This window comes from Nilaparvata lugens, chromosome 4 (genome assembly GCF_014356525.2).
Source record: "Nilaparvata lugens isolate BPH chromosome 4, ASM1435652v1, whole genome shotgun sequence".
Taxonomy (NCBI): domain Eukaryota; kingdom Metazoa; phylum Arthropoda; class Insecta; order Hemiptera; family Delphacidae; genus Nilaparvata; species Nilaparvata lugens.
The window spans coordinates 5,041,608-5,064,473 of record NC_052507.1 but is presented as its reverse complement, the minus strand read 5'-3'; the positions used below and the strand labels follow the sequence as shown (position 1 = coordinate 5,064,473).

General features: G+C 35.4%; 2 protein-coding genes across 2 annotated transcripts; one reads left to right on the top strand and one right to left on the bottom strand.

The window, feature by feature from the left end:
- Nucleotides 1-2,823: 2,823 nt before the first annotated feature.
- Nucleotides 2,824-16,802, bottom strand: LOC120348839 (BRISC complex subunit FAM175B-like). Its single transcript, XM_039425558.1, has 7 exons — nucleotides 16,537-16,802; nucleotides 16,025-16,115; nucleotides 15,561-15,664; nucleotides 13,670-13,866; nucleotides 10,411-10,533; nucleotides 5,411-5,592; nucleotides 2,824-3,214 (listed from the first exon to the last, which is right to left on the bottom strand). The coding sequence occupies exons 1-7, from the start codon at nucleotides 16,624-16,626 to the stop codon at nucleotides 2,994-2,996; spliced, it is 1,008 nt and encodes a 335-aa protein (XP_039281492.1). The 5' UTR covers nucleotides 16,627-16,802; the 3' UTR covers nucleotides 2,824-2,993.
- A 455-nt stretch (nucleotides 16,803-17,257) lies between these two features.
- Nucleotides 17,258-18,655, top strand: LOC120350797 (protoporphyrinogen oxidase-like). The gene has a single exon (XM_039425653.1). It carries the CDS (start codon nucleotides 17,258-17,260, stop codon nucleotides 18,653-18,655), a length of 1,398 nt encoding a protein of 465 aa, XP_039281587.1.
- Nucleotides 18,656-22,866: the final 4,211 nt, after the last annotated feature.

The following is a 22,866-nucleotide window of genomic DNA, read 5'->3' as shown; positions in this document are numbered from 1 at the left end:
CCGCCATCTTGAATTGCATTTGATCGAAATTGTTCGTGTCGGATCCTTAAAGTGTAAGGACCTTAAGTTCCAAATTTCAAGTCATTCCGTTAATTGGGAGATGAGATATCGTGTACACAGACGCACATACACTCATACACACACACACACACACACATACAGACCAATACCAAAAAAAACAGTTTTTTGGACTCAGGGGACCTTGAAACGTATAGAAATTTAGAAATTGGGGTATCTTAATTTTTTTCGGGAAGCAATACTTTCCTTACCTATGGTAATAGGGCAAGGAAAGTAAAAATTAGAAATCTACGTACCCTTTTAAAATTGTTCAATCACGTTTAATGCCAATATCAAGTGGTTGGAAAATAAATAAATGGCATTAAATAGTTGAAACATTTCGTGATTGAACAATTACTTTAAAAGGGTACGTAGATTTCTAATTTTTAATTATATCATCTATTAAATAGGATTTATAGGGACGGCAAAAATTGATGTGTATGTAGCTAGATTTACATAGCTCCACGAACGAGAACTACTACGACTATCGGCTTGAGTAGACAGTGAAATTTTGAGCATAACAGCTCTATACTATAGGATATCTTCTAATGCTACCTTTTCTCTATGGCATAATTGAATCAATATGAATAAACTAGTAGTTCTGTGAACAGTAGACCTCGCGCTCAGTAAGTTACATTGACCTGTTGTTTTATCAAAAATTAATAAATAATTTATCAATTTAAATGTCTAGAAAAAGTCCTAAATAAACATAGAGCTTTCTGTCCTATCGTACCGTGACGTGTCATCCCGGAATGTGAGTGTGAGCGCTGTTATCAGGTCTGGCTGCAACTGTCTACAACGTTGATGGAAAGATACATTTTCAAGATGTTCGATGTTTTTGAACGGGTAGTATTATAGTCAACTGTCTACTAACGTTGATGGAAAGATACATTTTCAAGATGTTCGATGTTTTTGAACGGGTAGCATTATAGTCCACTAGACAGCTGATTTATGATGAATAATTCTATAGTCTGATTTTTAGTCTAATATTGGCGTATGAATTTTATCAATTTAAAATGTCTAGAAAAAAATCCTAAATAAACATAGAGCTTTCTGTCCTATCGTACCGTGACGTGTCATCCCGGAATGTGAGTGTGAGCGCTGTTATCAGGTCTGGCTGCCGTCGATACGCCAATCCAATCAACCCATCAGAGAACATTCTGTGTTGTCGTGTTGGCGAAAAATCGGTGTGTTTAAATTAACAAAATTAACTACCATAATGCTGATTTCCTACAAACTTCATTTCTCACTTTTCATTATTTTAGAAATCATTTTCTTTTCAATAATATTTGTTGCAATTTTAATCAACAGATTAAAAAAGAAAAATGTGAAAAAAAATGTTTTCTATCAATAACTACAAACTATAATCATGGCCTCAGCCATAGCCATCTCTAATACAAGGCCCCGGCCTACGATATTGCAACGTCGCAGTGTAGGCCTAGAATCTAATACATGATTGGTGAAAAAGATCAGCTGGTATTTTTTAAAATCTTTTTCATCGATCATGTTATAGATTCTAGGCCTACGCTGCGACGTTGCAATATAGAAGGCCGGGGCCTTGTATTAGAGGTGACTATGCCTCAGCTTATGGAAAGACAAAGTTAGTAGACTGTCTACTAACGTTGATAGAAAGATACATTTTCAAGATGTTCGATGTTTTTGAATGGGTAGTATTATAGTCCACTAGACAGCTGATTTATGATGAATAATTTTCTATAGTCTGATTTTTACGGTAATATTGGTGTTCGAAGGAATAGTATATTTCGCACCTAGAGCAGAAAATGATATTTTTCCGGCTCGAAATCGGTTTTCAAGTCCAAGGCCGTAGGCCGAGGACTAGAAAAGATTGAGAGCCGGAAAAACATTTTTGCACGTAGTGCGAACGATATTTTTCGCCACACTACAGGTATTGCTGACAAAATAAATAAAGAATACTTGTTATCGTACCTATCTCTTGATTTTAGTGGTAGAAGATTTGCAGTCAGGATTTCAGATTCTTTTAAAATTTCACTTGGAATATCACGGGCGTCGTCATCTTCAAGCATTTTTGAAAATTCGGAATGCGCTAATCAACAATAAATAATTGAATAAAAATGGTTGTGAAGCGAATGGTGAATTAGTTTGATTCGAAATCATGGCGACTTCAGATAAGTGGACACTCGCCCGATCTAGCGGATGACTCATTAACTACGGACTTCCATGAGCGGCTGGAAAGTGACCACTTTCTGGCCTAGACCAGAAAAGAAACCCTTTTCTGACGTCAGACGAGAGTCGTCTGCAAACAAGGTCTTTCAGATCTACATAGGGACTGGAAAACAGCTGCTTTCTGTGCAGTGTGGCGAAAACTATGTTTCCTTTTGTATTATCCTTAAAATGCAAAATTTCAAAAAAACGTATTTATACGTCGACGCGAAATTCAAAAAGGAACATACCTGTCAAATTTCATGAAAATCTATTGCCGCGTTTAGTCGTAAATGCGCAACATATAAACATTTAAACATTAAGAGAAATACAAAACCGTCGACTTGAATCTTAGACCGCACTTCACTCGGTCAATTATCCTTAAAATGCAAAATTTCAAAAAACCGTATTTATACGTCGACGCGAAATTCAAAAAGGAACATACATGTCAAATTTCATTGCTGCGTTTCGCTGAAAATGCGGAACATAAATATGAACAAAAATATAAACATAAAGAGAAATGCAAGACCGTCGACTTGAATCTTGGACCTCACTTCGCTCGGCCAATAAATAAAACAAACCAGCTGCAAGAACTATAACATTTAATAATACGAACATAATTAAGCTTGATATCTGTACAATGAGTGTTAACTCACTTCCGCAAACGAATCATATCTGTACATACTTAGCAAATAAGTGTAAAAATAGTTCTTTTGGTGAATCGTTGCCAACATGCTGGATCTGAAGGCACACTGTCAGTACTCTATAGATGACGAGTCTTCTATGATACGATCGCTCATCTGAGATTTTAGAGTGGCCGGACTCAGTTCTTCATCCGACTGCGAATTGATCAGACATTCCTGGACGGTCGCTCTCTGATTGGGTGGAGTTGACACAGCATTTCTCTCCCTGTTTTCATAACTGCAATTTCCGTTTTTCAATACTTTTTCCGGGGTTGACGAATTACGCGAGTGATCTGAAAACAAAATTTGTTATTCGTATACTAATTTCATGACACTGGAATAAATTGATACACTTGAATTAATAAAACAATAAACAAACACCGGTCAGATAGTCGAGGCGTTGACTAAGGCGTCGCACCCTTCAGTCTGCTAGTGCTAACTGGTCGCGGGTTCGAATCCCGCCGAATAGGCATGGACGTTTGATCATCTCATAACTTACCCTCGCACTTTCCATTACCCACGCACAAGCAAAAATCTCATGTGGGCATCATCCGAAATAAAAAAAAACAAGAATAAGAATGTTTTTATTCATTTAAAGCACACCAACATGGAAATTGGAAATAACAATAACTATAAAGCTGGGTTTACACCAAAGTTATTAACAAAATGTTAATAGCTTAATCCTTATAGATTCTATTCGATTGAACGGAACTTGAAAATCACATATGTTCACCATGTGCATGATAAGCTATGTTCAATCTAATAGAATCTATAAGGATTAAGTTTTTAACATTTTGTTAATAACTATGGTGTAAACGCAGCCTAATACACCATTGAATACAAATGACTTCAGCGGCCCATATACCTGTAATATTTTTGTACAATATAGCATAGAGAAACAATAGCATAAGTAGATATCCCATGGTATAGGGCGTTTATGTCTCAACTTTTACTGTTATCTCCAAAGACCTTAATGATGCATAGACTCACATGCAGCGCTAGTGTCGTACTTGGAATTGGAATCCGCCATTGAGGGGGCAACCCATAAGATTATTACATACCAATGCCACCAATGCCTTTGTGATCTATAGTATTACAAATAAATAATATATAATATCTCGTGCTAAAATACCCCAATGGCGGCCTTCAATTTCAAGTAAGAGCTATCATTGGGAAGGCATAGGCATTGTGTGTCTATATCTCTTTAAGGTCTTTGGTAATCTCAAGCTGATAGTCCACGTAGTTCTTTCCTGTCAAGCTTTATGACGCTGGTAGTCTCTCATATTGTGCCGTTCATACACTCTTACCCGGTCAAAACAGTAAAAATCGACAGTAATCGGCTTGAGATAACAGTAAAAGTTGCGACATAGATGCCCTATACCATGGGATATCTACTTACGCTATTGTTTCTCTATGAATATAGTCCCTACAGACCACAAAACTATAGTAAACACGTCATAGACACTGTTGTGACCAACAGCTGTTTACTCTGGTTTGTTGTTATAAGTAGGTAGCACATTGTTCAATAATATTGCAAGTTTATTTATTATTAGTATTTGAACAAATGCTATTTCCCATTTCCAACTGTAGAAAGAAAAGAAAGAATTAATCAATGATCTGCCATATTCTCAGCAAGCAGGCGATTCGATTCTATTTGATAATGAATTGACATTTCAGATTCTCAGATCATTGTTATTGAAATAATTGCACTCGAATATGTACCGCAATGGCCGCACATAATTACTATAACTTATTCTATTGTGTAACTCTTACCTCTGTATTATAATAGTTATTTGTGCAACTAGTGCGCAAAGTGACAGTTTGCTGCACCGAAAGAAACGTTTACGCCCGAGCCGTAGGCGAGGGCGGAATGGTTTCTTGAGTGCAGCAGAGGTACTTTGCGCACGTATTTCACATTAAGTTTTTCCTACAGTTACCATTGAATATGAAAAGTGGGTAATTATGGGTAAAATTGCCTGAAATGCATCAAATGTTTTTCTGTGTAATTTTATTATTGATAAAAACCTTAATCCTAAAATCCTAAAGTCCTCGTTGTCCTTGGTTATAATATATAATGAATAATAATTAGCGCGTTGTGCTTGGTTGCACCTCTGCTCACTATAGCAGCCCAGTCACTGTTACCAACTTCATTTTGATTTTGCTGCACTGTTGCTCCATATAACCTACTAAGTATTTTGCGTTGCCATGTTGCAAATCTGGAGTGCAGAAAAATTTTTCCCGCACTAGAGCGGAAAAGTGATTCTTTGCGTTCTGTAATCAGTGCAGCAATGGCCACTTTTCAACGTAACTGTAGGAAAAATATATACTTGAAAGAAATTCAAACTGGCAGCGTCTGTACGGTTGTCAGTATAATTCCAAGACGAAATTCTAAGATTGTACATTATTCGAAGGCAGAATAAAGATTAATTTCATTCTCATTTTTGTAATGAATACCAATAGTATGATTGCAAAATGAAAAGTGAGATTACCTCCAAGACTCTTTATTTTTTCGGCAAGCAAGCGTTTCACTTTTAGGCTTCTGATCTCCTCAATGATGCGCTGGTTTTTCTGGTCAGACTTCTGCACCTGTTTGGCCACCAACTGGATTTTCTGCTGCAAAGGACCCTGCACAGCTCTCAGCAGGTCCACACTCCGCGTGTTCTGTCCCAAACTGTCAATCACAATTTAATCATGTGGTTACAAGATGCGCCAGAGAAGCTTACTTATTTTAAAGGTCAATGAAAACAAATACTTTAGTTATTGTTTTAATCTTTTTTTTTATATGAGAATACAATATCCCTATTTTTTCATGCATTCTTTAAAATGACATCAGCTCAATGGCGACCGCCATTGCGGCGCATACACTGATGAAGTCGATTTTTGAAATTTGTATACACTCGTTGCAGTGTATCAATCGGTATGTTTGCAATGGCGTCGCGAATGTTGTTCTTGAGGTGTGCTATGGTCCGTGATCAATCGACATAAACCAGGGATTTCAAATAACCCTATAACAAAAAATTGAATGAGCCTATCACTGAAAAAAAATTACCGCGTCTTCAGGCAGGTTGTCAATCAGCATATCACATGCATTTTGACGGCCAACAAAATCGCGTTCAGTCAATTCTTGAACAACAGCCAAGTTATAGGGATGAAATTGAAGGACTTCATAGAAATTTCACCGTCGAACAGTGGAGTCAGAAATTGCCATAGCAGCTGCGTGTTTGCGAGCCGAACGCCGGGGAGAACGCACAACTGACTGCCTCACTCTTTCGATATTTTCTAGAGTTCTGATGATTCGTTGAAGTCCATTTCTGGGTTTAGCGACACTTCCACACTCCCGAAATGAGTTAACCCACGATAGAAAATCGAATTACTGCCAGGAACGAGTTTGTGAGGAGGAATTTCAAATCGAGCGCGGAAGCAAGAGCAAGTGATCGACTATTGGAAAAGAAGCTCTCAACTGCGAAGGCCCGCTGCTCTCTAGACCAGAGCATGATGGCTACTTACTTGAGGGAGGATAAACTTGGGAACTTCCGCATCCAGATGCACCCCCTCCTGCCCCTCTACACGACCAAATTTATTTATTTATAATTTTTACAAAGTAGCACTGATTGGGAGAGAAAAACTAAGGATACTCCTTGTACCATTTTTCTCCCAAATTTAGATAACATTTTTAAAGTCCGAGATAAGGTTATTCACCGCGTGGGAATTTTTCCAAATAAGTAAGTTTCTCTGGCACACCTTGTAGTTGTGAGTTCGTGGACAGTAGACCACACGCAGTTATAAACCACAGCCTTCTCTGAATTGAATTTATTCATTCCATAAAATAATACAACATATTATAGAATATAATAAATACACAGGGTATAGTAACTACAAAAAATTCAAATTAATTAAATAACGCAATACATAATAGTGGGAATTATCCCCATTACTTTGATAAAACCATTATTACTATTACTAAATACTATTGCCCACCACAGTAAATTCTGTACTGTCGTGTTGTGTCGGCGAGATATCGGTGTGAAAACGGCTAATAGCTTTTAGATTTGGCGTATCGACAATGCTAATCATCTGTTTTCAACAACTACTATCACCAAAAGCTAATTTCCTACAAGACATACTGGCAACTGGTCAGCTCGAGTTGAAAGCAGAGAAAGGTTTAGAGAAAAGACTATGTTACTTTGAGTTATTAATTGAATGCGTCATTGCAATTAATCCACTCGACAGCTAATTTATTATGAATAATTCTAGTCTGATTTTTACGGTAATATTGGAGAAAACTCACTTTCCTTTCATATTATCCTTAGAATGTAAAATTTTATAAAACCTTACATATACCGGGTGTTTCCAAAAGACTGACCCAATTTTAAATAGCTATATTTATTTTGAGAAATGGTGCACACAAACTAATTTTACATCAAATTACTCACAGAAGTATCGAGTTTATGATGATTTATTATAAGTGTTCTATGTGCTCTCCTTTTGAGGCTCGAACGACATCTAGACGGTAGCCAAATTCAACCCAGACTGTTCGCAAGATGTCTTCTCGGACTGTAGCTACTGCATCAGTTACCCTGGTTTTTAGCTCCTCAATTTTAAGAGCTAAGGGAGGAACGTAAACACGATATTTAACGTTATTCCTCCCTTGATATTGAGGAGCTAAAAACCAGGATAACTGATGCAGTAGCTACAGTCCGAAAAGAAATCTTGCGAACAGTCTGAGATGAATTAGGCTACCGTCTAGATGTCGTCGAGCCTCAAAAGGAGGGCACATAGAACACTTATGATAAATCATCATAAACTCGATACTTCTTCTTCTTCTTATTATTATTATTATTTTTATTGCATCCCAAACATCCGAATAATCAGACTGAGGATAAGTCAAGAAGAGCAACCTAAAGGAGGTTCTAAACACATATCATAATACATTTATAAAATACTGTAATTATACAATAGTCACATGAAATATTAATATTAATATATATATATATATATATATATATATATATATATATATATATAGAGAGAGAGAGAGAGAGAGAGAGTATATATAAAAACGCAGTTAGTCAAGATTACCTATGTACAAGGACCTGGGAAGAATCAAAGACAAGGAACAATAATATATCACTCCTGCAGAAACTCATCCACAGAATAGTATGGCCTTTCAAGCAACAGCCTCTTTAACATTCCTCTGAATCTTCGTAAGTCCGCCATGTCTCTAATATCCTGAGGTAATCTATTATATATTTTTGGGCCCATATATTGCGGAGATTTTTCAAACATGGCGGTTCTATGAGCAGCCACTGATATGGAGGCTGAGTGCCTTGTATTGTAACTGTGGATTTCATTATTGCGGGTGAAGTTTGGTAGGTTTTTGTGAACGTATGAACAGATCTCCAAGATATACAGTGACGGCAGTGTAAGTATCCTGCTACTCAGGAATAGTTCTCGACAGGGATATCGGGGGGCTTACCAAAAATAACTCTTAATGCTTTTTTCTGAGATCTAAATACTAGGATGAAGAATTTTGATCTTCCCCAAAGGGTTATGCCATACTTGAGGAAAGGAAAAAGATAACCGTTAATATACCACCATTAGGGCTTTGAAGCTCAATGTGTTTTTGAGCACTCGCAGTGAGAAAATAGCCGAGTTAACCCTGGAGCATATTTTTTGAGTGTGTACTGACCAGTCCAATCTACTATCTAGTGTTACTCCTAGAAGATCAACAGCAACGCTTTGCTGGGGTACACTCAAATCGGCCAACTCATTAAAGTTTCTGGCTGCAAAATGGGGGGGTTGGAAGGTAATGAACTTAGTCTTACTTGAATTCATAGACAGACCATTTGCAGCAAACCATCTCTTGATATTCAGTAGCTCTTCCTGTGTTTGGGTGACTACAGCTCTCAAACTTGAATTAGTGATAATAGAAGATGTGTCATCGGCATACTGAATAAGTGGCTTAGTAGAGCAAGATGACAGATCATTTACGTACATAATGAATAATGTGGAACCAAGAATGGAGCCCTGTGGTACACCAGCATTGATTACAGCCCATTTTGATTGATAATTTTTATTGTCATGGTTTATTAGGGTGGCCTGTGGCCTATGATCTTCTGTGAGTAATTTGATATAAAAGTAGTTTGTGTGCACCATTTCTCAAAATAAATATATAATTGTTTAAAATTGAGTCATTTTTTTTTTTGAAACACCGGTACACTGACGCGCAAGTCAAAAAATAGCATTCTTGTAAAACTTCATGGAAATCTATTGCCGCATTTAGCCGTAAAATGCGAAACAAACATACAAGCAAACATAAAAACATAAAGATAAATGCAGTACCGTCAACTTGAATCTCGGATCTCACTTCGCACAGTCAATAATAAAAGCCGAGATATTTGGATTTTTTTAATGGTAATTAATTAAAATGATAAAGTGTGAAATTGAACTGTTAAAGCTGCGTTCACGCCAAAGTTGTCAACAAAACGTTATCACAAATAGTTTCCAACAGAAAAGTTGCCGATTTCTTATTAAAAAACAAGTTGCTTCTCTCAAATGTGGATCAACAAATGTTGACAAGTTTTTTTCTAGAGAGTGTAGACGGCGTTTCGATGGCAACTTTCTCAGTTTTTCTCACACTGAGTGGTAAACAAACATTTTTTGAAAGCAAGTATTCCCACAAGTTCACGACAAAACGTTGCTGTACTTTTCAAGAAATTGGCAATGAATTGCCGCAATTTGTTGAAAACTCAGTTGACCACTCTGGTGTTGACGCACATTTATTTGTATATTGTACTATTCTATTCTATTCTATTCATTTATTTGTATAATTTTGGGAGAGTAATAGTAAAGGTTTGTTCGCCTATACTTTTCCTCTCCCAATATCATTTTAATGATACGTTCCGGCTGCACAAATCAGTACAGATATTGAAATATGAGTAAACATGATTGCTGTAAATAAATTTCTACGAGATGAAATTGAGAACTGGAAGATCAATCTTCATAATCTTCATAATTCTTCAAAATTCATAATGTTCATTAATTTTGAAGTAAAACTTGAATTTTAAAACACTTATGAAGTGAAAAATGAACTTAAAAATAATGACGATCGTTTCGACCTGATGTATTACGTCATCATCAGACTATAGAAGCTTACTCTAATAATAATAATAATTATTTTATTCATGGAGGCAACAGGTAAAAACCCATTTTGCCTCCTTCACACATTACAATCATACACTATACAATCCAAAAATGTATTTTAAGATGTCACGGTTATGTATGGTAAGTTTCTACAGCCTGATGATGACCTACACCAGGTTGAAACGATCGTCACTACTAATATTAAGTGCATATTTCACTTCATAAGTGTTTTAAAATTCAAGTTTTATATTAATAGTGAAAGGTGAGGACATGCAACACAGTTTTGACGTTTATGGAATATTTGTATTTGAAACGTTTACATATAATGTAAATCTTTGGCACTTACTCTAGTGAAGAGATAATCGAATTGAAGGAGGTATTTGAAATATTCCCAATAGAAACACCTTTGTATCCTGGTTCGGTAGGATGTCCTAGGTTGGTGACTGGTACTGAAATTGGCTTAAATGCCCTGAGAAAAAACGCAAGAGCATATTTTAGATTATTATAGTCTATAAATACAAAAGCGAAATGGCACTACTGATTCATTCACTCTCACTCATTCATAATTAACAGAACTGGAAAACTACTGGATCAAATATGTTCAATTTTGACAGGTTTGTTCGGTTAGCCATCTAGAGGCGCACTAAGACCGGATTTGAGACAATTTCCCAGCATCTGAATTTTCCAGAACTAAAAATCTACTGGATCAAATACGTTAAATTTTGACAGGTTTGTTCAGTTAGCCATCTAGAGGCGCACTAAGACCGAATTTGAGACAATTTCCCAGCATCTGAATTTTCCAGAACTAAAAATCTACTGGATCAAATACGTTCAATTTTGACAGGTTTGTTCAGTTAGCCATCTAGAGGCGCACTAAGACCGGATTTGAGACAATTTCCCAGCATCTGCATTCTCCAGTGTTCTCTCAGTTTTTCAATAACTGATTAAGATAAAATGTACAAATTTGATTAAGAAGTCCAGCTAAGATCTAGAAATTTTGTCTTGAGAGAACTTCAGGAAAACGCCAAAAATACGCCCAAGATCGCGGATTTACTGTGTTTTCAAAGCATTTCCCAGCGTTTTTTCTGTTTATTTTTCTCAGATTTTACAAGAACTAATTAAGATAAAATGTTCAAATTTGGCATAGAAGATCAGCTAGGGTCTAGAAATTTTGCCTTAAGAGGACTTGAAATTACGCCAAAGATACGCCCAAGATGAGCGGTTTGACAGCGTTTTCCTAGTGTTCATCAGCGTTTTTTCCAACTTTGGTACACAGGCTCAGCTGAGGTTTCAAAATGTTGTAGGAGTTTTGAAACAACGCCAAAGATCCGCCCAGAATCGGTGGATTTTATCTAGCTATAAGGAGCTTGAAATTCTGTTTTTGAGGGATGAGGAATGCAGGCGAGCGAAGCGAGTCTGCTGTTAGACGGATAAGGCGAGCGAAGCGAGCATGTCGGCTAGTATCTAAGATACATCTATCCAAGGCTTACTGCAAGGTAACAACTATATTGAGGTCCACGTTATAATGGCAGTGGAGAAAGATAGGAGAGCAACGTTGCCGATACTCTGTCTTGTCAATGCCTTCTATAGACGGTAGCTGATAAACGTTTATTGATGCAATATTAACTGTTCATTCTTGTTTTAAATAATCAATTATATTTTATCAAGCTGAAAAAATTTTTTTTCAATAATTTCATAATTAAGATGAAATATTTTAATTCTACATTGTTAAAAGACGTTCTGGCAACAGAGCAAAGCGAGAAATAGATAGCGTTATCAGCTTTGTTGAATGATAGACACGGATAGCAATATAATTGCTAATCAAACACTGCCATTATAATGTGGACCTCACTAAAATGGTCCTGTCTCCCATTATATGCCTCCTATAAGCATTTGTTGGTATCACTTGATCTTGAATCGCTTGCACAAAGCCCTCAGTCTCTGGAAACAAACTCCCCACTGTCAGCCACATACAAGACAGCTCTTGAATCTGAATTAAGGTGCTCATAAAACCGTAAAATTATTATTTTTTTAAAGCTTACTGCAAGGTAAGGCTGGGGGGTGCACACCAGTTAGTCAAGACAAGACAAGACATGATCAGACACGTTTAGTCACATAGTTGCTTATGACGCAACTCACACTGATTAGTCATTGCAATTAGTCATGTCATCATAAGAAACTGTGTGAAGTATAGGGCCGGTTTCCAAGCTCGGGATCTATAGCCTGAGTTCTGGACTTACAGAGTCCACGACTAAAATAAGCTCTCGGGTCTAAATTGACTTTCTGAGTCACGATTTTAACTTCTAAACTCCGGGGTCTATTAAGTTCTCGACTTATTTGAGTCCAGGACTTGACGCAGTAAACAGGAGGGAAATTCGCAATATTTTGTTGTTGTATTGTTGGCATTATAGCAAAACGGAAACAGCTTATTGCAGCGGGAAAATTCAAATGAGCATGCTCTCCAAACTATTTTGTAAAAATACGTTTCGATTTCTTTGTATGCCTATTCAAAGCAAAACCTTTGAAAGGTGAATGAATAAACATTTCATTTCACGTTATCCTATTATTGATCATTGATCCTAACCAGTGATTTTGGAATAAAAATTTCATTAGGCTATTGAGTTTGAAAACATATATGTTTTGAAAAAAAATGGAATAATAATTTATTATTGTTATATTGAATATGATTGATCAATAACATTCAGATTGGAGTATAAATTCCAAGGCAATCCTTGTATTATTTTTTGCACATTTTTAGGTTATGTCAGTCGTAAAATAAGGTTAGTTTTTACGCATAATTCTGATATGATTTTATTCTAAAATAAACTTGCAAACTATAAATTACGAATTTAGATGGACTAATCCAAATAATTTAGGTATTCCATGACATCTATTTGGCTTTTTATCTACTCCGAAACAATAACTGAATTGTGTTTGCTCAGTTAAGTCATAGAGAAACAATAGCGTAAGTAGATATCCCATGGTATAGGGCGTTTATGTCGCAACTTTTACTGTTATCTCAAGCCGATTACTGTCAATTTTTACTGTTTTTACCAGATAAGAGTGTATGAAAAGCACAATATGAGAGACTAGCAGCGTCATAAAGCTTCACAGAAAAGAACTACGTGGACTATCAGCTTGAGATAACAGTAAAAGTTGCGACATAAACGCCCTATACCATGGGATATCTACTTATTCTATTCTTTCTCTATGGTTAAGTCTTGAATTTAAACCCTACACCAGACGAGGGTTTAAAATCACGCTGTTTCAAGTCCTGGACTTAACGATTTTTGATAAATCCTTGACTCGGAAAGAGGCGAGAATTTAACTCAAGTCCTGGATTTATAAGCCCTTTACTCAGAAAGCGAAATTATAAACTCCAGGGTCTAACGTGATCTTTGAACTCCAGGGTCTATTTGAGTCCACGACTACGTTAACGCTCTGACTCGGAAAGCCAATTTTCTGACTCCAGAGTTTAAAGCCAGTTCAAGTCTAGTACTTGGCTAAATTCCGAGCTCGGAAACCGGCCCATAGTGACTAAACGTGTCTGATCATGTCTTGTCTTGACTTGACTGGAGTGCCCCCAGCCTAAGTATACAACTCACCCCCTCCTGAAGCGGAAGAAGACATGCCGATGCGTGTGTGTGGAGGGGGCTGACACCTCGGATCCGATGCAGCAGATGACGAACGACTGCGATGATATATGAGGCAGAGCACGCAACAGCTCTCTATGAATGCACGAGCCGCGGAACAGGGGACTCAGTTTCGAGCTGCGTCGGAAAATGTACCAGCCGTACGTTTCCTGCGAAAAAAACAAAATAGATTCAACCGAGATCTAGAATAAAGCTTTATTTTGTAATCTTTTTTCAGATGTTTTGACGTTTAGAATTTTAACATGAGTATAATTTGGATTTAAGTGAAATTTTTAATGTTTTTTTTGTGATTGTGAAGAAAGATTTTCGTTTGGATTTGTATTTTGAAATTAATTTATCTGTTAAATTCAAAATTATTGTAACACATACATTTTTTGGACTCAAAATAGTGTGTGAATTAAGTTATCATTTACATAACCTCTAGACTGTGTATTCCAAATTAAGGTTTAAAACAGTTTTGGGCGAATGACTATTGTTTTTACCTGCATTGTATCTATTGTCTATGAATAAATGAATGAATAAAACATTGAAAAAGAATTGTTGCTGATGACTTGAAGAGTACAGTGTTGAACATTGGAATTGTTTAGCTGTAAGTTAAGTGGAATTAGCTGTCGAGTCTGGCACTCTACTCCCTGGAGGCAGTACAAATTTCTGTTTTCTGAGATATATGAGTGACCTCCCTAGTTATCTTAGTTTTTGTTAGCAAGATTTTGACGCAATATATTCAGCAAGTGCTGATGGATCTGCGAGTGCTAATCATAAAGGCATGTAACGAGATAACCGAGGATATGTGTCGCCAAGTCACCAATAACATAGGCGTTGGTGTTGAAGCACCACATTGAACATGTAAGGGCCAGAAACTAATCTCCAGGTAGACAAGTTATATCTCATTTTCCTGTATAGCTTTCACAATATAGTATATTTCGCACCTAGAGCAGAAAATGAGATTTTTTCCGGCTCGAAATCGGTTTTCAAGTTCGAGGCCGGACTAGAAAAGATTGAGAGCCGGAAAAACATTTTGCCCGTGGTGCGAACGCTATTTTTCGCCACACACAAAAATAAATAATATATATATGAGAATAGTTGTTTACTAAGCACTTCCGAAAGCAGAAGTGGAAGGTGATAGCTCTAGCAAATCTGAGGTAATCTGAATATCAGGAAATTGTCCAAGTATTTTTATTTTTTATTCTGATTTGTCTAAATAACCTAAAAGATGATGTTCAATTATGTGGGAGGTTGAGTTTATACTTTTTTATTCTTTCAAATGACAATAAGATGATATTATTTTAAAGGTTTTAATTATTGAATAATGAACACAAATAATGAAAAGTTTTTTATCATCTTTCTTAGTTCCATGTTAGCGGCTGGAAAGGGTACTCTTTCCGGCCTAGGCCGGAAAGAAACCTGTTCTGACGTCAGACGAGAGTAGTCTGCAAACAATGTTTTTCAAATCTACGTAGGGACTGGAATGCAGCTGCTTTCTGTGCAGTGTGGCGAAAAACTTTTTATGACAAAATTAAATGTTGGATCATATCGTGTGCCGCCCTGCTCAGCGTACAAGATTTACAGAAATATTGAAGACTATATGTACTGGATTTTTGAAACTAAACAACCATATCTGGAGTTGTACTGAAATCACTGGAATAATGATGAAATTAGAACAATCTTAATTTCCCAACTAATATTTAAATTCCTGAATTGAAACTTTATATAAGAAATTTATTCTATTGGAGGGCTTGGCGAGGTGGATCTTCCAATAGTTATTCTCCACTAATAAAATCCTTACGAATATTATTACTGTATGTATGAATTCCTGAAACAAATGGTACATGATATTACGTACTTTTTCAAATGGTCCAAGGTGTTCTCTCAGTTTTTTATGGTCCACTCTGCCTACATTGCTGCATATGGCAAACGGTGATCCCACTGGTAGAACTGCGTTGATATCTGCCACAAACAAATGACAAATTGTTGGACATGAATTTAAGTACAGTAGTTGAAGTGATGTAGAATAGGTTCTGTAACTAATGTGGCTACAGAAAAAAATGCTTAATGACAATTCAACGGTTACTGAACTACGGAGAAGTACAAAGAATGATGTGCCTTATGGCAGTTTTTACTGTTCTTGATATTTTCACTTGTGGACAACTAAGTAGTATGACCACGCCATAACAGGAATACCTTGATGCTTCTGAAGTTTGAATAAACGGTTTCCACCCATATTTTCATTTCAAATTCTAACAAGTCTGTAAGAAAAGAGCATCACTAAACTAATTGGGATAGAAATTGTTAGAAAATTGAACTCACCAATGACAGTTTCAATTTTTTCTCCATTAACGTCTGCATCGCTGATTGCCTTTGTTATAACTGAATGCTTCTCTCCTAACAAAAATCCAATCTGTAAAAATGGAGCAAGTACAAGGTTTATTAAAAGGTTAAATTACATCTAAAAGAAAAAGTTGCATTGTTGATTATGTAAATAATGTTGAGTGATATGAGTTTTTGAAGTTAATTTGTAACATACACTTCAAATAGCCTAATAATTTTATAAATTATCCGGTTTCAATTGACATATTTAAAATAACAGTCATGAAATGAATACCTCTATGTCTTTTGAGTAAACTGAATCTTTTGCTTACATTATAACCTACACTTTGAATTGTTGAAAGATGCCATACAATTTGTTTTAGAGCTTTTAACCTATAAGTTAGACGGATCCAGATTTATTGCATGTAAGTGAAGAACAAGAGCACTCCAAGACATTGCTAAATAATAAATTATTATTAAAATAATAGATTAAAAAATAAAAACTACATTACCTGATCTTCTCTGCTTTTACTACATTCATAGTACAAGAACGACAAAGCTGATCCTGATATTTTGTATTGCATATCTGTTTTCTGCGACATTTTTTTGAAAAATATCTTGTCACAAACCAAAAATAATTTCCAAATTTGAAAAAATTAACAACAAACTGCTACAAGAATTAATTTTTTGTAATAAAAAGTCGATCATAACCAATAAATTGCCACAACCAACATGATTGTTATGAAATCCAAGTAGGCACTAGGCAGGTAGACTTTTCATTGTAACCATAGTGAATTACACATATAGAGAGCTCAATCTTCAAGACAAGCATTGTCGGTACCCACGAAGGATTGGCCATTTTTAATAATTTAGTGAATGTTTTACAAAAAAAAGCTTCCTAGAAACAATTGTAATAATATTATAATGCATTTATCTTACTTATATTGAGTAGAAATGTAAAACGCTGATATGAATAATTATTGTCTTTAGGCCAACCTGAAACTCACAGCTGATTCTATTTTGACACTTGGCTGATTGTTGTTTGAGGTTATGTTTCTGGAGTGTGAACTGAAGTCATAGTTTCATTATCACACTACTCAATACTTTTGTGTCTTGATTGTGTTCAAAAGTCTTACCGACTTAAAGTTTAATTTTTATGAAGTTTTATTTAGCCAGTATTTTTTACTTTTACCAGTTTATTTAATTGATCTCATCGTTTTAGTCTAGTGCAAAATGTTGGTTGTATTAGGGGGTGGAATTGGTGGACTTAGTGCTGCTCATTACCTTGTCAAGAGGAATAATGCTAACTCTAAAATACTGCTTGTAGAAGCAACCAGCTATCTTGGAGGATGGATAAAAACTATTGTCAATGAAGATAAAGGTGTTATTTTTGAGACTGGACCACGTACAATACGACCCGCCGGCCATCAAGGAGCTAACACGTTATTGCTTATTGAGGAACTAAACTTAGCAGATAAGGTGAAGCCAATTTTAAGATCTCATCCTGCTGCAAAAAACAGGTTCATTTACACAAACAAAAAGCTGCATCCTCTACCCTCCAGTCTTGGAAGCATGTTTTTTGCACAACCACCTTTTGAAAAACCATTAATAATGAGTATCTTTAAAGACTTATCAACACCAATGAAGAAGATTCAAGATGAAAGTTTGTACAGTTTTGTAGAGAGGAGGCTAGGTAAAGACATTGCCGACTACGCGATAAGCCCCATGGTTTGTGGGATTTGCGCGGGTGATGCTAAAGAAATAAGCGTCAGATTTCTAATGTCCAGCCTCTTCGATGCAGAACAGAAACATGGATCTATCATTAGAGGACTTTTGAGAAACATGTTTGACAGTAGTTCAAATCCTAAAATTGAGGGGATTCTCAGTGAACGAGCTAAGAAGGAAAAGTGGAGTGTTTGGACCATGGAAGGGGGACTGCAAACTTTGCCTGATAAGTTGTCTTCCAAGTTAGCTGATGACGGAGTTGACATTTCTTTGAATGAAAAATGTACCAGTTTAAAATTCGTTGATGGTGGAGTGCAGTGTAGGATCGGCTCTGAAGATGTTCACGCTAAACATGTGGTTTCCTCGATTGCAGCCAATGGACTAGCCAAGATTATTGGAGACAATTTTCTCTCCCAGGAACTATCTGAAATCGAATGTGTGACAGTAGGTGTGGTAAATCTCGCTTTCAATGGTGATCTCCTAAAAGAAAATGGTTTCGGCTTCCTAGTACCACCGTTTGAAGGTTTACCACTGCTAGGTATCATTTTCGACAGCTGCTGTACACAACAAAGTGGTAAAACTGTGTTGACTGTAATGATGGGTGGACGATGGTTTGATAAATATTTTGGTAAGAACCCTACTAAAGAGAATCTCCTGGATACTGCTATTACCCAAGTCAAAAACATTCTTCACATCAATGAGCAACCGATCCTAACCAACTGTGCGATTCTTGAAAACTGTATACCTCAATATGTTATTGGTCATCACGAGCGAGTTAACAGAATTCAATCCTATATAAGTGATAAGAAGCTGCCTCTTTCTTTGGTGGGTTCATCTTACAATGGAGTTGGTTTGAATGATGTAATTCTATCATCAAGAACTGCTGTGGATAAAATCATTCTCTAAAATGTTTTTTGTTTTGTTAGTAGTGTATATTTCAATAAATTTTCTATAAAATTATAAATTGTTGTAGAGTTCCATTATTATTGATTATCTCCAGCAAGAACATAGAGTAATTCTTCTGAATACGATTCATAACTTTTAGTCGGTCCCGGCTGATGTATGACAGTAGTAAGGCCCATTATTTCTTTATTCTTTATTGGTTCATACAATAAGTGCATCATCAAAATGATAGAGAGAGAATAAATAAGGTAACCTTGTGCTATTCCTCTTTAAAATTTAGGTAAGATTACATAGTAGGCCCACGAAATAAGTTAAGTCTTGCAGTTGTTCACTTTACAAAATTTTCAGCCCTTAATTATTTTCACAAAGTTGATTTTTAAATTTAGATGCTCCAAAGCCAAACATAGTAGAATTATTTCACATTGACGGCTTAAATTATATCATCCCGCAAGGGACTCGCCACCAACAAAAGCCATACGAATTTACTTTATGATTCATGAGTTGAAAAATCGCTCCCCTGTGGTTGGGAACCTACCTAAATCTATAGGTCCATTAATTTCTCATTATCATCCACCTCATTACCCATGTACAAGCCTAGAACTCATGTGATGTGTGCACCAACCTCAGTAAAAAAATAATTGATAAGTAATTAATTATAATAAAAAATAATCATATTTTTAGTATGCACAGGAACCTGTTTCATAAAATTCAGATTTTGTTTAGTACAGGAGAAATGAAAAGTAGCTTGAAGTGGTATTTTTTTGCTTACTTACTTCATACTTCACTCCTTAGTCATGACCAGATAACTGGATTCACTGTGTCAGAAAGTGGACCTGACTTGGTCCTTGTCGTAGAGTTGACATATAACTATGTCCGTAATAAAAACTTATTTACGTTTATAAACTTAGTCAAACATATAAAAAACATTTAAGAATAGTAATATTTAAACTTTTTCAAGATGGCCTTGCCTGTATGCATTACATTAATAATTATCACTCGACGTTAGCTGATGTTTCTAGTGGCCTCAAAGTATTCCTCCACTGAATAGAATGGAGACTCTACTAACCAGTTTTTTATTTTTGTTCTTAAGCTCCTGTCGTCCAAGTTCTTCACACTGTCAGATAAGGCGTTGTAAATCCTCAGGGCTAGTATTGGGAAACAATCCTTCTTCTTGCTCAGCCTGCAGAAAGGGATGTCTATTTTCGCTTTTCCTCTGGTGTTGTAGGAGTGTCTGTCTCTCTTCTTGTGAGCAAGTGGAAATTATCCCTTGCGTGCAACAGGGAGAGCCAGACATATTGATTGTATACCGTGAGTATTCTCAGCTTGATAAAGATGGGTCGGCAGTGGTCCAAGTATCCCGCCGAATCCAGGATCCTTAGAGCCTTCTTCTGCTGGAGCAGTACATCTTTACAGCCTGGAGCGTGCCCCCATAACTGAAGTCCATAGTTGATATGGCTATGAAACATAGCAAAATACACCTCCACCAGATGCTTCCTGGAGATTAATAGCTTCAGACGTCTCAGTAGGTACATCACTCTGGCTAGTAGTTTCCTACAGATGTTATCAATGTGGCTACTCCAGCCAAGTTTAGCATCCAGTGTAAAACCCAGTAGCTTCACTTCTGTGAGATCGTCAAGCTGCTCTCGAACAAGAGTGCTGAGAGTGATGCACACATAAGCTCTAGGCTTGTTCGTGGGTAATGAGGCAGATGAGAGATTAGATGATAGATGGTTAGATAATGTCGAGGGATGATAGATGTGTGTGGAATAATGAGAGATTGGTGGAACTGAAGTTTCAGGTAGATTGCAAGCCACCAAGAAGCAATTTTTGAACTCATGAATCATAGGAGTTGGCTCAAGTGGTCACCCTTCCAAGGGAGTGACAGGCGCATGATTCTTAACTCATCTAAGCGATAGCTTATCAGCGCGACCACTGAGTCAAACCAATTTTATGAAGCAGTTGAGCTAGATGTATTTGATAGAAATAAAATAGGATATTTATTTTCTTCAACAATAGTAGAGAATTTATCTATGTAGTTGAACAACGTCAACTTAGTTTAATAAATCATCCTGATAGACTATCATTTGAATTATAATTCTAACTACTGTATCAGTAAGAAAGTGATATTATAAAAAACAAGTAGGTACGTAATACAGGAATGTTGTATAATGAAGTATTTTATTAGGACTACTTGAATATTTAATTATAGAAAATCACAAGTACCGTACCCTTGTTATATTTTATAAAAACGACTAGCTTGCAACATTCATAACATATTTTATAAAAATATAACAAGAGTACTAGTGGTTTTCCATGATTGCACATTCAAGTAGATCTATTAAAATACTTTATTAGAAAATATGCAACAACCAAGAATTGTACAAACTGCAAAAATAATAATCCATTTTCACACTTGAAAATGGCTCAAGTGCTTGAAAATAGTCATGTTTTAAAAGATATAACAGAGGTACTAATGATTTTCAATAATAAAACAGAAATTTTGCTCTAGCATCATGCCTAACATTTATTTATCACTTTTTTGCTATTAAAAAGAACGACTAGCAGTCAAATTTTGCTCAAAGATCTCATTGTCACAGTGAGAGAATAAATTCAGTTATTGAAAAAATTTGACTGCTAGTCGTTCTTTTTAATAGCAAAAAAGTGTATGAATAATAAGCAATTCTTGATGGAAAACAACATTGAAGAATTTATCGGTCTACAGTATTTATTCATAGAATGTACAAAACACTATAATTGATAAAAGTGAACAGAAAATACACTCCAAACAATTTATAACTCATCAATTTTCATTATGATTATTCAAAACATTTTTGTAACTGACAATTTTCTTGGAGCACTCACATTTTTCTCAAACAATGTGATTCAAAGAACTAATAATTTATGGAAAAGGTAAGAAAATTCTATGAATATAGTAGGTATTGGCTGGTGAAGAAAGCTTTTTGTAGATTTGTTATTGTTTATTGAGATGAAATAAGAATTCTATATTAATCAAAAAAGAAAAAGTCATCATCAATGAGCTCACTGTAAAGTAGAGTTCGAGAATGCAGTATATAGGCTATATCAATGTAGCAGCTAGAATATTATGTAATATTATTTAATATTACATTATTATGTATTCTAGGTATCTTGGGCTATATAATTGAAATACAGCTGTGTCACATCAGAGGTAGGAGATACATTTATATTTTCTAAGCTACAATGATAACAATTAATTCAATATTTTAATAATACAGTGGTCTCAAACACCAATTTATCAATACAAGCAAGTAAAAAGAGTTACAAGATCGTTGTTATAAAGCAGAAACTATTTTTTTTGTTATCATCAATGAATAATTAATGGTTTTGAAGGCATCAAGACCAAGTTGCACAAAAGTCTGTTAAATTCTAATCATGATTAAATGCCAAGAAAACCAAAAGAGTTACAAGATCGTTGTTATAAAGAAGAAATTATTTTTTGTCATTATCAATGAATTAATGGTTTCAAAACATTAAGACCCAGTTGCACAAAAGACTTAAATTTTAATCGTGATTAAATGCTAAGAAACCAATCATATTCTTTATTGATTGATACAATAAGTACATCATCAAAATGATAGGGAGAGAAAAAATAAGGTACCTAACCTTGTGCTATTCCTCTCCCAAATTTAGATAAGTCCGAAATAAGTTAAGTCTTATAGTAGTTCACTATTCACAAAATTTCCAGTCCTTAATTATTTTCACAACCGTAGATTTTTAAATTCAGATTATTCAAAAACAAACATAGAAACATATTTCACATTATATTATCACTAAAATAGGAAATAGATGATCTCTTTTTTGAAAAAGCCTTCTCTGGTTGGTTCTCGTGGTATTTTATCATTATTGAAATTCAACAGGATTTTGTGCAACCGGGGTTAGTGGACTATTTAACCAATATGGAAATCTTACACTTATATAAAATTTTATACTCTACATAAATAGAAAATAAAAATTTAAATCTTAGTACTCTTTCAAATTATATTGTCAGAACATGTTTCAGACATTAATACCATTTTCAAGTTGTTACTAACTTAATTTAAAAGGGTACTGAGATTTATATTTTCATTTATATTAAAAGTAGCCCTGAAGAAAAAATACAATAAAATCTACATAAATAATAATATACAGTATATAAATATGAATAAATACTTCAATTAAGAGAATGGTCTCTCTAT